Source organism: Myotis daubentonii, chromosome 7 (assembly GCF_963259705.1).
Source record: "Myotis daubentonii chromosome 7, mMyoDau2.1, whole genome shotgun sequence".
Lineage (NCBI taxonomy): Eukaryota > Metazoa > Chordata > Mammalia > Chiroptera > Vespertilionidae > Myotis > Myotis daubentonii.
In genome coordinates this window covers 13,080,852-13,093,775 of record NC_081846.1, presented here as the reverse complement: position 1 = coordinate 13,093,775, position 12,924 = coordinate 13,080,852, and the positions used below count along the sequence as shown (strand labels likewise).

At 51.9% G+C, this 12,924-nt stretch overlaps 1 protein-coding gene across 4 annotated transcripts in view; it reads right to left on the bottom strand.

Annotated features, from left to right (window-relative positions):
• The window catches only part of NRP2 (neuropilin 2), a 119,722-nt gene that overhangs the window by 91,289 nt on the left and 15,509 nt on the right, over positions 1-12,924 (bottom strand). For all 4 annotated transcript variants that reach the window (XM_059702880.1, XM_059702881.1, XM_059702882.1 and 1 more), the window contains exon 2: positions 12,130-12,307. In XM_059702880.1, coding sequence (XP_059558863.1) covers positions 12,130-12,307 — 178 coding nt within the window. The remainder of the gene's footprint in view (positions 1-12,129; positions 12,308-12,924) is intronic.

Here is a 12,924-nt window from a genome sequence, read left to right as displayed (position 1 = left end):
AAGAGAATAACCCAAAACAAATTGAAGGAATTATTCCAAAAAACCTTGAAGGCAAGAATATGGAAACGACAAATAACATCTATTTATAATTGCGGGTTGTTTTTCCGCAGAGGCCCCAGGATGATGGAGAGGGCCCCGCCGACCTCATTGTTCCTGACGGAGCACGCTGCCAAGAACGCCTCACAACGCGAGGAAGGAGGCCGCCCCAGACAGGGTGTCTGATAAGTGTCACTGCAGATGAACTTGCAGGGAACTCAGGGCACACAACAAAGCCGCCCCCACGCTCCCCTGACCCTCTGGCCGCTTCCCCCACTGACCTGGCTCCCCAGCACGACATTCCTGAGGCCACGTGGCCACAAACCTGCTCCGCTCCTGGACCAGCAGGCCCTCAGGAGGCTGCAGGCAGGACGTGTTTGCTTACATAAGAAACGGTTCCCTAGGCAGCTGGTGCCAATGGGAGGTTTAAGGCTTTGGGGGAGAACGTTTGCAGGGTGGCTGCTGGCTTTCTCTTTTTTCTGTCTGCTGTGCACGGCTAGAAAGGCCTCGCCCTCTGCAGGTAGCCTGCCCAGCCCCTGGCCAGTCTTCTGTGATGACACCAGAGCGGTAAGCAGGTCAGAACAGCCCACAGTTTATGTTCATTCACCAGCAAGCTGGCGCTCAACTCGAAGGTGAAACCCAGCAGGGCCAGAGACTCCCTACACTGCCCCAGCTGGCCTGGGTCAACCACGCTCACCTGCCTCAGTTTACCTGACCTCATAAATGGGAACAGGGATCATGGCTCTGTGCCCCTTGGGGAGAAAGGAAGGAGCAGAAAGTGATTGGTATCCAAGAAGGGGAAATCGGAGCACTTCATCCGGCCTGGGGTGCTGGCAGCCCCCTGCACTTGGCCAGTCGGAGCACATCATCTGGCCTGGGGTGCTGATAGCCCCCTGCACTTGGCCAGTCGGAGCACCTCATCTGGCCTGGGGTGCTGGTAGCCCCCTGCACTTGGCCGGGTGAATGGTTCCCTCCGGGACAGGCGCTCACTACCCCTCCTCCCAGAGGGTCTAATTGCAAGAGCGAATCAGAACCTGCCTATCTGTCTGAAAAGTGGGAGCCTGTGGGGAACGCGGTGTGCTGGGCCTGAGGGAATCCACCGTGGCATCGGAGAAGTCCTTGATGGTTTTCCTGGGCTTTAGGCTCCCAGTCTTGTTTCTTTCCGCCATTGCTGGCATCCAGGCTCCCTGACCAAGCACGGAAAATATGGAACTTAGGTCTGAAAGACGTGCCATGCAGAAAGCCAAGCAGGGGACAATTTGGGAGTAGGTGGCAGGTGTGCTGGGCCCTGTCCTTGCATTTCATTCACTCGGAGCTCAGGTTACAGAGCTCAGAGCCTCTCCTGGCTTCAGGAGCAAAGTTGTCATGACGGTGCAAAGGCACCACGGGTGGGGTGTGGAAGTGACGGGCCCGCCGTGATGTCCAGCAGGAAGGGCTGCTGCCACGCCAGGGTGGAGATTCTGAATACAGCACTCAGTGGCCAGCCAGCTGGAACCGCTTCCGCCTCTCACACAGCCACTTGATCACTGCGGTTTCTTCCATGGCCGCGTTCTGCAGGCACCTGGCTGAGCTGGGAGCAGAAGCAGCCCTGTCTACCCAGTGCATGCTAAAGCACTCACCTCTGCCAATGAAAAAACTGGGTGGGACCCAGACAGTGTGGCTCAATGGTTGAGGTCCCAGTGCGATTCCCGGTTGGAGCACATGATGGGGTTGCGGACGCAGTCCCCAGTAGGGGCCTGCAGGAGGTGGGCGATCAATGCTTCTCTCTCTCTCTCATTGATGTTTCTCTCTCTCTATCCCTCTTCCTTCCTCTTCTCTCAATAAGAACATTGGGGGGAATGGGGGAGGCAAGAAAGAACTGGGTGGAAGCAGCGAATGTTCTGAATGTTGGAGGCTCCTGGCTGGAGGCTCCATAAGACCAGGAGGAAATATGTCCAGAAAGGACACCAGCTTCTACAAGAGAGGGAACCGGGCTGCAGGAAGTCTCCTCGCAGGACGGGACCCGTGTGAGTCAGGCCTTGGAGGGCCTTTCTTTATCCCACAGCCACAGTGTGCTGGTAGCTTTGTGAACAGAACTGCTGGCTGGCTGGCCACAGGCGCGTTCAGGGTCCTGGTGGGCAGTAGAGACCGCCACCACCCCCCTCAAGAGGAGTCAGTACCCCAACACTTAGCCCAGCAGCCTGCCCTGAGGCTTGGTCTAGATCCTGTGTCTGCTTGCCTCTCAGTTTCCCAGCAGATAAGAAAAAAATAAGAATACTCTCTTACCCTCCTACCACTCTCAAAGGGATGACACATCGACAAATCACTTTGAACTTTCAGATGAAAGGTGCTCTATAAACCTGAGGCCTCATCAACTGTAATTGTTACGGTAATTATTTTAATGATAATAATGATGATAATGGGCGAAGGGGGTGGGGCGGGGAGGAAGCCTCCTGCCTTGAGACAAAGAAAAACTCTTCCATGGAAACCCACCTCAGGATCCCTCCAGCTCCCAGCACTCAACCATCTCGTTCGCACTGCCCAGTCCTGGGCTGAGCTATTATTTACTCTTTCCCTTCCAATAAAACAATGATTTGTTCCACCGTTTCCCCTCTCGCTCACGCCGGTGCGCCTGGCTTCGCCCTGACAGCTCAGCCACGGACTGTTTACACGTCTCGCTCACCCTCCAACACTCTGGTTCGGCTCCGCTGACACTGAAGGCAGGAGAATTCTCTCTGTGTGAGGAATCAATTACTTCTGCTGACACTCTATTAGGAGCCCGCACATCTCCAGATTCTGGATGGAGAGTGGGGGGTGGGAGGTGGGGGGCAGAGGATGGCAGGGAATTTGAAGAGGGGGGTGAGGGGGGCTGGAGACAGGGGAGCAGGAGGTGGATGACGGGGGCAGACAGAGATTATTGACGGAGAGCCAGGCCCCCGGCTTGTCTTTAACGACAGAAAGATCTCTCTCTCCTTGACTGCCCTGCTGGCATCCGGAGGTGACCACATGGCAGGAAGAGGCAAAGAAAAGGAATAAAAAAGAGAAAAGGCAAAGACTTGTCAAGAATGGCTAAGGAAATCAGAGAGGCCCCGAATAGCTAAGCTTTGGGATGGCGGATGGCAGCTCCAGGTACACGGACACAGGTGTACGAAGGCCGCTCTGGGTGGCTGGCTTCACACCCCAGTCCTACCATTACGATCTGTGCAGCCTCTCAGGGCCTCAGGAGAGCAGTAGTGCCAGACCCATAGGCTGGCTCTTGAAGTAAAACAATGGAAAGTTCTCGGTGTAGTAGCGTCTGATGCCTGTAGAGAGTGCAATCAATGTTTGCTGTTCTTGTCTAACGGACAGTCCCTCCAACCACCTACGAACATACAGTGGAGGCAGAGCAGACAAACACATATACACCGATAGACTGCCAAGGTGCCTGGCTGTAAGGCTAGAAAAAAAACAAAAAACCAGCATCAAAAATCATGTGGATTTTCCTTGCTCAAGCTTTACTGCCCTCTAAACCTAGGCCTAACTCAATTCATTTTTTTCTTCTTCTTTTTTTTTTCTTTCGAGTTTTATTTCGACCAGCTAACATTTTTTTAGGGCTTTGTCTCCGTCTGCTCTGCAATCACCTGAGAGGAGTCGAAGCACTAGGCCTCCTAACGAAGGACAATTACGGAGGCTCTTTTCTAGAAGGAAGGACAGGGCAGCTGATATATTTTTCCCGAGATGATTTATCCAGGCAGAAGCAGAAGCAGAAGCATGGAATTAAATTATCTGTAGAGTTTCTCTTAACTCAAAGGTTTCAAGCCCCCTTGCCATTAAAAAGGACAAAACAAAAGAAAAAAAAATGTTTTTTTTCCCGTAAGTAGGACTCATGACTACAGGAAAACACACAAATCCCTTTTTTAGAAAGATCCCATTTTTTTACTGGGTCTATTTCCTTTTCCTCTTCATCCCCTCCACCCAGAGCTCCCACTGAATGTCTGCAGACACTCTCACCGGTGTAATTAGATGGGAGAATTACACGGAGTTACGTGGGGTGAGATGCAGGCCTTCGGGGACCTCTGGGTTCAGAGGATGTGCCCGGGCTGCCAGCCAGAACAAGTGGGATTGTGCATTAGAAAACCTCAAGTGATTTTTCTCAATCGGAAGATAAAGAGCATCGTTAGGAAGGACGTCCACAGTGAAGCTTGCACTTGAAGAGGTGCGATTGCAACATCGCCTGTTTGAAAACAAACTGCCCAAAATAGCGGTGGGACCCAACTGCCCTTTAGCCTTTGTAGGAGGGAACGGACAATCTGCGGTGCCTTTTCTCACTCCTGCGGTGAGCCCGGTGCTGGGTGGGGCCCTTGGTCAGGGTTGGAGAGCGTGGGGTCAGCAGCCAGCTGAGCTTGAGTCAGCAGGGCTGTGCCTGCTTATTGCACCACATACCTAGAGGGGGATCTGTTTCTGTGATTAGCAGGGTTGTTGCAATACAGAGAAGTCGTGCTGCTCATTGGCTCCTCGGGGGGATCAGAATATTTCTGTGGCCGAGCAGGCAGTCAATCTGGAACGATGCCAGGAGCAATCACCTGAGGGTCTCTCCTGAGGTGAACCACAGAGAACTCTCACTCCGCTCTGGTTTCTAGAAGCCCAGGTGGATACCAGCTGAAGCCACACCTCCAATCGGACATGTGGCCTCCTACCATCTACCTATCATACGGGAAGGAGACAGAGGCGGTCCTGTGTAGGAGGAAACCGACAAGCCCAGCCTAATCCAAAGTGTTACCTGGACTTTCCCAGGCAACCCCACTTTCAGGCCTTAAACGGGGGTTCCTGGACATAGGGGATGAGACCCAGAGACCCTGACCAGGGAGGGTGGGGGTAGCACAGGACCTCCATAATCTTAGTCTTTCCTGCTTCCTGACCACAGCCCATCTCTGAGATGATGGAAGTTGCCTGGCCAGGAAATAAGATTAAATAACAACACTCAGGCACCTCTTTACCAAGAAGAGGGACTGTATCATCAAGTCACAAGGATGGCTTTTCAATTTTTGTGATTTCTGTAGTTATTAAATTCTCTCCCCTTCTTATCTTTAACATGTTGCTCTCTACCTGGACCACCAGCCATACACACACCCCCTTTGCCTGGCTAACTTATTCAGGATCAATATGGACCTCACCTCCTCCAGGGAGTCTCCCCTGATCTCCCCAACCTATACCTGATCTCACATAACATGTCCATATCATGTCCCCGGTCAGAATGCATGGTGTAGGGGGAGGCAGTGGAGCATACGAGTAAAGAACACAGATTGCAAAGTAGGGTATTCCAACTTCAAAACCCTTCTCTGCCACATGGGTCAGTTGCTTCTCTGAGCCCATTTCTCCATCTACACAATGGAAAGAGTAGCAATGACCTCCCAGGTTTTTTCTTTGTTTTGTTTTTAATATATTGTTATTGATTTCAGAGAGGAAGAGAGAGAAACATCAATGATGAGAGAGAATCATTGTGGGCTGCCTCCTGTACGCCCCCTAGGGTCGAGCCAGCAACCTGGGCATGTGCCCTTGGCTGGAATCGAACCTGGGACAACCCTTCAATCTGCAGCCGACACTCTATCTACTGAGCCAAACGGGCGAGGGCTGACCTCCCAGGTTTTGTTGCAAGAATCAACGAGATGCTGTCTGTGGAGTGCTTTGGAGCTGCTGCACATGTGGCAGCTTTACCATCAGTTACCGTGTGTTTTCACTTGCTTCCTCCTCCCAGACTCTAAGCTCCATGAGGGCAAAGAGTGCAATGTGGTCATCACTGCGTTCCCGATGCCATGATCATGCTTGGCACATACTAGGTTCTTAAGCATTTTTGGATGAATGCATAACAGTCTATTGACATTTTGTGGGTGAGAGACCAAGTCCTCGAGAGCTTAGAGACATCTACAGCCTGCGTTTGGTCCTCCTGCTGTCACCCTGTCATATCACAAGATGGACAGGCACAGAAGACAGCCTTCCAATGCAGGAGCGTGCCATGCTGACTCATGTCCTGGCATCTCAAATGTAAAATATCACCGACACCACCAACCACCTGCACCCACCTGCTTAGCCTTCTCCAGGACTGGGTGCCCCAGGGATAGAGACAAGAACTGTATGGTCCATGCCCTTAGAGAACTCATATGCTCAGGACACCAGGTGGCCACACATGAACCAAAGGCACGCGAGCAAGTCAAGGTGAAATGCAAAGCTCTGAGTTCAGAGTCAGGGTCCATAAGAGAGCCCTGGAGGAATCCAGCAAACTGCGGGGAGCCAGAGGGGAGCGTGCAGCGGGACACCGTAGGGGGAGGGTGAGGAGTGTGAGCACTGGGCGCTCACAGGGTCTCATGCAGCGGTAAGGTTGTATTTGGTTGTGTGAAATCAAGGGTGTTTACTGAGCACAGGAAATCAATGGTGGGGAGGGGCCAGTTTATTGAGGTCTAGTCTGTTTCCTCTGTTTACTGTAGTCAATTTATCAACTGCTACCTTTCTAGGATATCACTCCCTACTTTGGGAGAAAGAGACATTTTGGATTTGTGGACGAGGGCTCCTCTGGCTGTAAATCAACACAGGAACATCTTGTTTATCCGGGACACTGGGCTAGAGGCCAAATATCCCAAACCTCTAATACCCAGAACATGGGGGAAGGGGCGAGGGATGGGTTCAGAGGGAAAGATCATGAGCAGCTCAATGCCAAGGACTCCACGCACTGATGCCCTTAGACCGCGTTCCCTTCCTCACTCTGCTGTGAGCTTGGCTGTCTGGAGCAAGCGGGCGAGCAGGCCTGGGTTGCACTGGCTTGGGGCAAAGCTTAGACCTAAGAACCAAAACTTCGCAAGAAAGCAGGGGTTTTCAACCTTTTTGGTCTCATCACATAAATTAATTACTAAAATTCTGTGGCACACCAAAAAAAATATATATTTTGCTGATTTGACAAAAATAGGTGTAATTTTGATTCATTCACACCAGAAGCCTGTTGTTGTGTTCGCTGCTGTCATTTTTTTATTTGACAGGCTAAGGCAGCGGTTCCCAACCTGTGGGTCGCGACCCCTTTGGGGGTCGAACGACCCTTTCACAGGGGTTGCCTAAGACCATCCGAAAACACATATATAATTACATATTGTTTTTGTGATTGATCACTATGCTTTCATTATGTTCAATTTGTAACAATGAAAATACATCCTGCATATCAGATATTTACATGACGATTCATAACAGTAGCAAAATTACAGTTATGAAGTAGCAACGAAAATAATTTTATGGTTGGGGGTCACCACAACATGAGGAACTGTATTAAAGGGTCGCGGCATTAGGAAGGTTGAGAACCACTGGTCTAAGGGAAAAGAGGTCAGTGACCCTGACTAGTCAGGTATTGCATATTTTAAATATTCGTGCGGCCCACCGCTTGAAAATCGCTGCAAGAGACAGCAAGACCTCCTAAAGCAAAGTCCATACCCAGTATGAAAGGGCCAAAACAGGTCAGAAGAAGGCTCCAGGTTACTCAGAACAGGAAGTAAGAGTAAGAGCAACGATAGAAAAGTCCCAAACGTCCCTGTGACCAAACCTAAAGATGCTAACACAGCTGCCAATGTATTGTGCATCTACAATAACAGGTAGTTATCATCATCATCGTCATCATCATCATCATCACAGTTTTGCAGAGGTGGAAGCTGAGGCCTGGGAAGTTTTCAAAGGTGAACAAAAACTCCGAATATGACATTACACAGCCAGCCTGTCACAAAAAGTGACGTTTACAGGGGCGGGGGTGTGTGTGTGGGGGGGGGCGTGAGTAGAGTTGACTCGCCTTAGGTTTTGTTTTGTTTCGGAAGACAGGGAGGTGTGGCACAGGTTCCAGAAGGCCTTTTATCAGCTAACCTTTGTAGAAAGAACTGGAACTCTGAGGGGGCATGTCTCAGTAGCTGGAGATTTCACTTGGATGGAGCGCTATTCTGCAACGCCCCCCAAGGTGAATCAGATACTGCCGCGCTGCACACACATGTAAAGTCGTTAGTGCAGGCTTCTGTGTGGGTTCTTGGCCGAAGAAATGTTCTGTCAAGTCTTCTTAGCGGTTTTTGCACTTTGTAAAACACGTTTTTCTCCCCATACCCATCTGGAAATGACCAATTCTTAAAAGAACGCAGGCTCTCGAATTTGGTATAATTGGGTGGTATAATGGGCTGGGCTGGGCTGGGCTGGGCTGCTGTCCCTGCCTCTGTGGGAAGGACTCATGAATAAGCCATGTATCATATGCAGTGGGTGTTTTTCAAAGGCATGGATTTTAGATTTCAGAAACGGAGAAAGATTCAGTCTTGTTGCGTATGTTTCTAAAACCCTTGCGTGCAGCCTGTTGGCTGATGACTCAGGTGAAAGGCAGCCGGCAGTGGCCTCTCCTCACCATAGAAGTGGCTTCTCCCTGTTTGCTCAGGTGGCCCCGAGTCCTGCCCTTTTGTCCCTGGGCCACACCAACCTGGCCGGGCCACAAGGCCTCTGGTTGCTGCCCACAGCCGGTGACTAAGCCCCAGAGCAGCCTTTGGGTTCTGGGGGCCCGGATTCCTGAGAACGGCCAGGCGATGGGGCTGTGAGTGAAAGTTTCCAAGCAGACGGAACAGAATTCACAGCAAAGGTTAGGGGGAAAGGTCTCTGTCTGGAGTTTAGTCAGTCATCGCCTAGACCAGTGATTTTCAATTGGTGTGCTGCAAGGATTTTATTTCTTACTGATCTTAGAGAGAAGGAGGAGAGAGAGGGAGGAAGTGGGGGGGGGGGGTGGTGGAGAAACAGCAATGTGGGGGAGAAACGCTGCTTGGTTGCCCTCCACATGCACTCCGACTGGGATCGAACCTGAAACCTGGGTCAGGTGCCCTGACCCGGGAATGGCAACCTCAATATCTTGGTGTATGGGCTGACTCTCCAACCAACTGTGCCACACCAGCCAGGGCTGCCACCAGCATTTCTCAAACATGCCATACCTGACTATTTAGTCAGGGGCACTGCTCCTTCCCCTTCGGCTGTCAAATAAAACAATGACTGCAGCCAGCACAATAGCCATCCAGTGTGAATGAATCAAAACTGTATCGATATTTTTGGGTCAGATCGGCAAAAAATACACTTTTTGGATGGCTGACGACGTTTAGTGATTAGTTTGTGTGGGCCAGGAGCTGGAGAGGTTGGAACTTGCTGGCCTAGCCCTTTGGGCTGATTTCAAGGCACAGAGGGCCAACTGCCTGGCCAGGCCAGGCCTCTCGATTAGGGCCCATTTCCGGGTCACGGGGCAGTCTTTGCAGACCATCCCGCAGAGAGGAAGAAGTGCGGGAGGAGCACTGGGTGGGGGGGGGGGGGAGGGCTGGCTGCTTTTCTGACTTCCTTACTCATCCCCCCTTTCACGGAGGTGTTAACTGCTGCGTTCTCATCAGAAGGATGGTGCAGGCAGTTCCTCTTGGTGAGCACCGCCCGCTGGGCTGCCAGAGCCGCATCCACTTGGAAACAGGCCCCCGGAATCAGAGGAGAAAGGAGGCCATGCTCCTATGCTGGCACGTGCTTTCCAAACCCAGGAGCTCCCTCGGAACAGAAATGAGAGGGGGAAATGAGGAGGCACCGGGAAGAACTTCCGGGACTTCCATTAGATTAACTGTTCCTTTCGCAAGTGAGCCAGGGCGGTGGGGGAGAAGCCCATCGATTCTGAATGCACATGGCCGGGGAAGAATGTCAAAAATACCTTGCAGAGCGAGAGGTTGAGAGGACCGGATGTGTCTCTCTAAATACAAAAATTCATCAGGGTGAGAGAGACATGGGGAGTGGAAGGGACACGGGGGAGGGGGAGAGAAATGAAGGACGAGGTTAAGTAGCAGGGGCTTGACCCCGACAGACCCTTTCTGACAATTTGGCACTGGGGGAGAGAGACCCCAGAAAGGGTTTTCTCTGACCCTCCTGACCTTTCCGGTTCGAGCCAGCAGCATAGAATGGGGGAGTTGGGAAGGCAAACAGGAAGCTACTTAGTGAAGATGATAAGCTGGAGGATAACCTGTCCCGCGCCTGCTCCAGCTCAGCGTGAAAGGACTCTGCCCTCTTCCCGGAGGGCTGCAGCAATCTGAGTTCTCCCGTCCCTGGAGCTGGGTCTTGGAAGGGGAAGGGGCTCCCTGCAGCCCCAAACAGGGCGGGAGCGTGTCTTCCTGGCCTTTCACACTTCCGAACGTGTTTAAAGCCATGCTCACCAGCTCCTGAATGTTTCCTCCCAAAGCCGTGCCTTCTCCCTCTGCCGCTATGAATATACATAGGATGACCTCTTAGCGATTTCCCTGGGAGGTTTGCTGGCATAAGCATAACAGAATTTGGCCCTCAGTGGAGAGAGGTGCTAGGTCAAATTTCTCTGAGCTCAGACCCAAGCTCTCGGTGCATTACGATTCAGTCCGTGCCAACCTCCTGCAGCCGGGCCAGAGGCTCCAAGAGCAAAAACACCTCATAAAGAAGCCCTTCTCACAGAAATTCTTGGTGAACTTCACTGGCAGGGAATGGGCAGCCTTGCGACTCTGTGCAAGCGTGTCCAAGGGTGTGCACTGAACTTAGACAAAGAGGAACTGGGCAGCTACCCTGTGTCCTTCAATGAGTCAAGAGACGATCTGCGATTAGAAGCTTGGCCTTATGATTCTTTGTCACATGAGGCTTCTATCCAGGAAACCCTGGGATTCGCAACAAAGACTAACTCTTGTTAGGGGAAAACCATTGCGTAGGTGAAAAGCAGTCCTCAGAGGGTAGCGATGACATTGATGCACGGGTTCACAGTGAAAGCCATGTTAACACGAGGGCCCTATAAATCAAGGTGCGGGAGCAGGCAGCATTGTCATGCCAAGAATGTGAATGTGCTTTGTACCATCCAGTGGGCTCTGTCTTACAGTGTTTCCAGAGGGTTTTGCCTGGTTACAGAGGGTTCTGTGTTCTGCCTGGTTACAGAGGGTCCTGAATCTGTGAGTAAGCGCTGGCTGGTCCAGGTCCGAGTCCTGCACCTTTCCCATCAGCTGGCCCTTGATGAATTTTTCATCACTTGCATTGCCTTGGTCACAAGAAAGGCTCAGACTATTTATCAACCATAAGGGGGCACTGGATACCCACTGGAGCAGGGGCACCTTGTAGGCGCTTCTCTGGAGCCAGACATGACCTTCTGCACAGAAAACTTTCCCTTTTGTTTCAAGGAGGAAGCACTGTATTCACATTCTGGACATGACAGTGCTGTCTGCTCCCCCACCTTGATTTATAGGGCCTCCGTGTTAACATGGCATTTCTGAAGCACTCCCAGATGTCTACATGTCCACGTGGTGTCTCCTGAGCCACGCATCTCCACAGTGACAGGACCGAGGTGGTGAGACCAGCCGAGTCACCGCGGGTGACTGACTTAGGTTCCTGGGCTTTGGCTGTTCTCCTTGGCCACGTGGAGGTGGTAAGGACCCCCCCTTTCCCAGGGCCCTTGTGAGAGAGGAGTGGGCTGATATTTACAGAGCAATTAGGAGACTGCTTATTAGATAAATCCAGCCTTGAGACTCTCACCTGGGCAGCACAGACACCAAGAAGCAATGCACATCTTAGATCTACCCGTGGAGACTCTGATGTTTAACTGCAAGGAAACCAGCTGCCACTTGCCACCACAACAGCCCGAGTGTCCACGGCTGGGTGCAGAGGGAGTCTCCACGTGGGACTGGGCTACTATTTTATCAAGGAAGCCGGTGGGGTTCCTACGTGTGGTTGTAGCAGTGGAAACGGGGAGATCTCCAAGGGGGAGGCAAGTCCCAAAGTCAAGAGCTGCTGTTTTGTAGTTCACCTCCCACCATGCCCCCACAGGGAACTCCCCCCACTGCCAGCTTTTGAAGATAGGATGCTATTCCTTACACATTCACTCAAGAAGGTTCTTTCCTCCATACTACGGGACCAACTGTCCTTTATTTCCCCCCGAAAGAGAATGCCATCTTGGGTTCCCCTGGGACCCAGGTCCGGCACTGTTTAGCAGGCCAGGTGTTTAGCAGACCCAGTGTTTCGAGTGTGGCCATTAGGTGGCGCTGCGGTCGGAGCCGGGGCTGGAGGGAGGGAGGAAGGGAGGGTGTCTCAAGGAGGCACAGTGGGCAGGAGGGTGCTTACTTGCAGTCATGCTTCTCGATTTCAAAGTGCGGGTTGAAGTTGAGGACAATCTTCTGGTTGGGTTCGGGCGCGTAAACAATCCACTCGCAGTTCTGGTGGGACGGGTAGTCCTGGGGGTAACCTGGCGAGGTGATGTAGCCAGCATCTTTGGAATTCAAACGACCGCCACAGGGTGGGTCTGAAAGAAAGGGCAAACAACCCAAGGAACTTCAAATATGTCCCAGCATTTTTTTCCTCCTCTCCTTGTTTCTCTCCTCTACCAGTGGCCTGAAAGGGTTTTACAGACCTTTTATGGCAGTCCAGGAAGCTAACCTACTTACTCATTCAGTGGAAGAGGTTATTTCAGCCCATCTCCCCCCTCATCACCCGGCTGAGCACGCACACTCACACACACACACACACACACACACACACACACACACGCATACACACACACGCACACGCACACACACGCTCCCTAATGAAAATATTTCAGAAAGTGGTCGCCAATGTTCCCAATCACGTGCTCTGGGATTAAAAAAGAACAAGAAAGCTGCAAAGTTAACATGCCTCCCTGCCTTTTCCTGTCTCCTGGCCGGGGCCCATCTTCTGCGCTCGCTCAGCCTCTCCTCTATCTTTACCTCATAAATCCTTCATGCTCTCGGGCCTCCCAGCCCAGCCCAGCCCAGGCCAGGCCGCCAGAAGTAACGGCTCCGGGAACTGACAAGAGCGGTTTTGTGGTGCCGACCCACAAGCCTGGTAACAATTACATGTGATGCGGAAGACGCGTTTTCAGCTTTGGGCCAGATCAGGCCC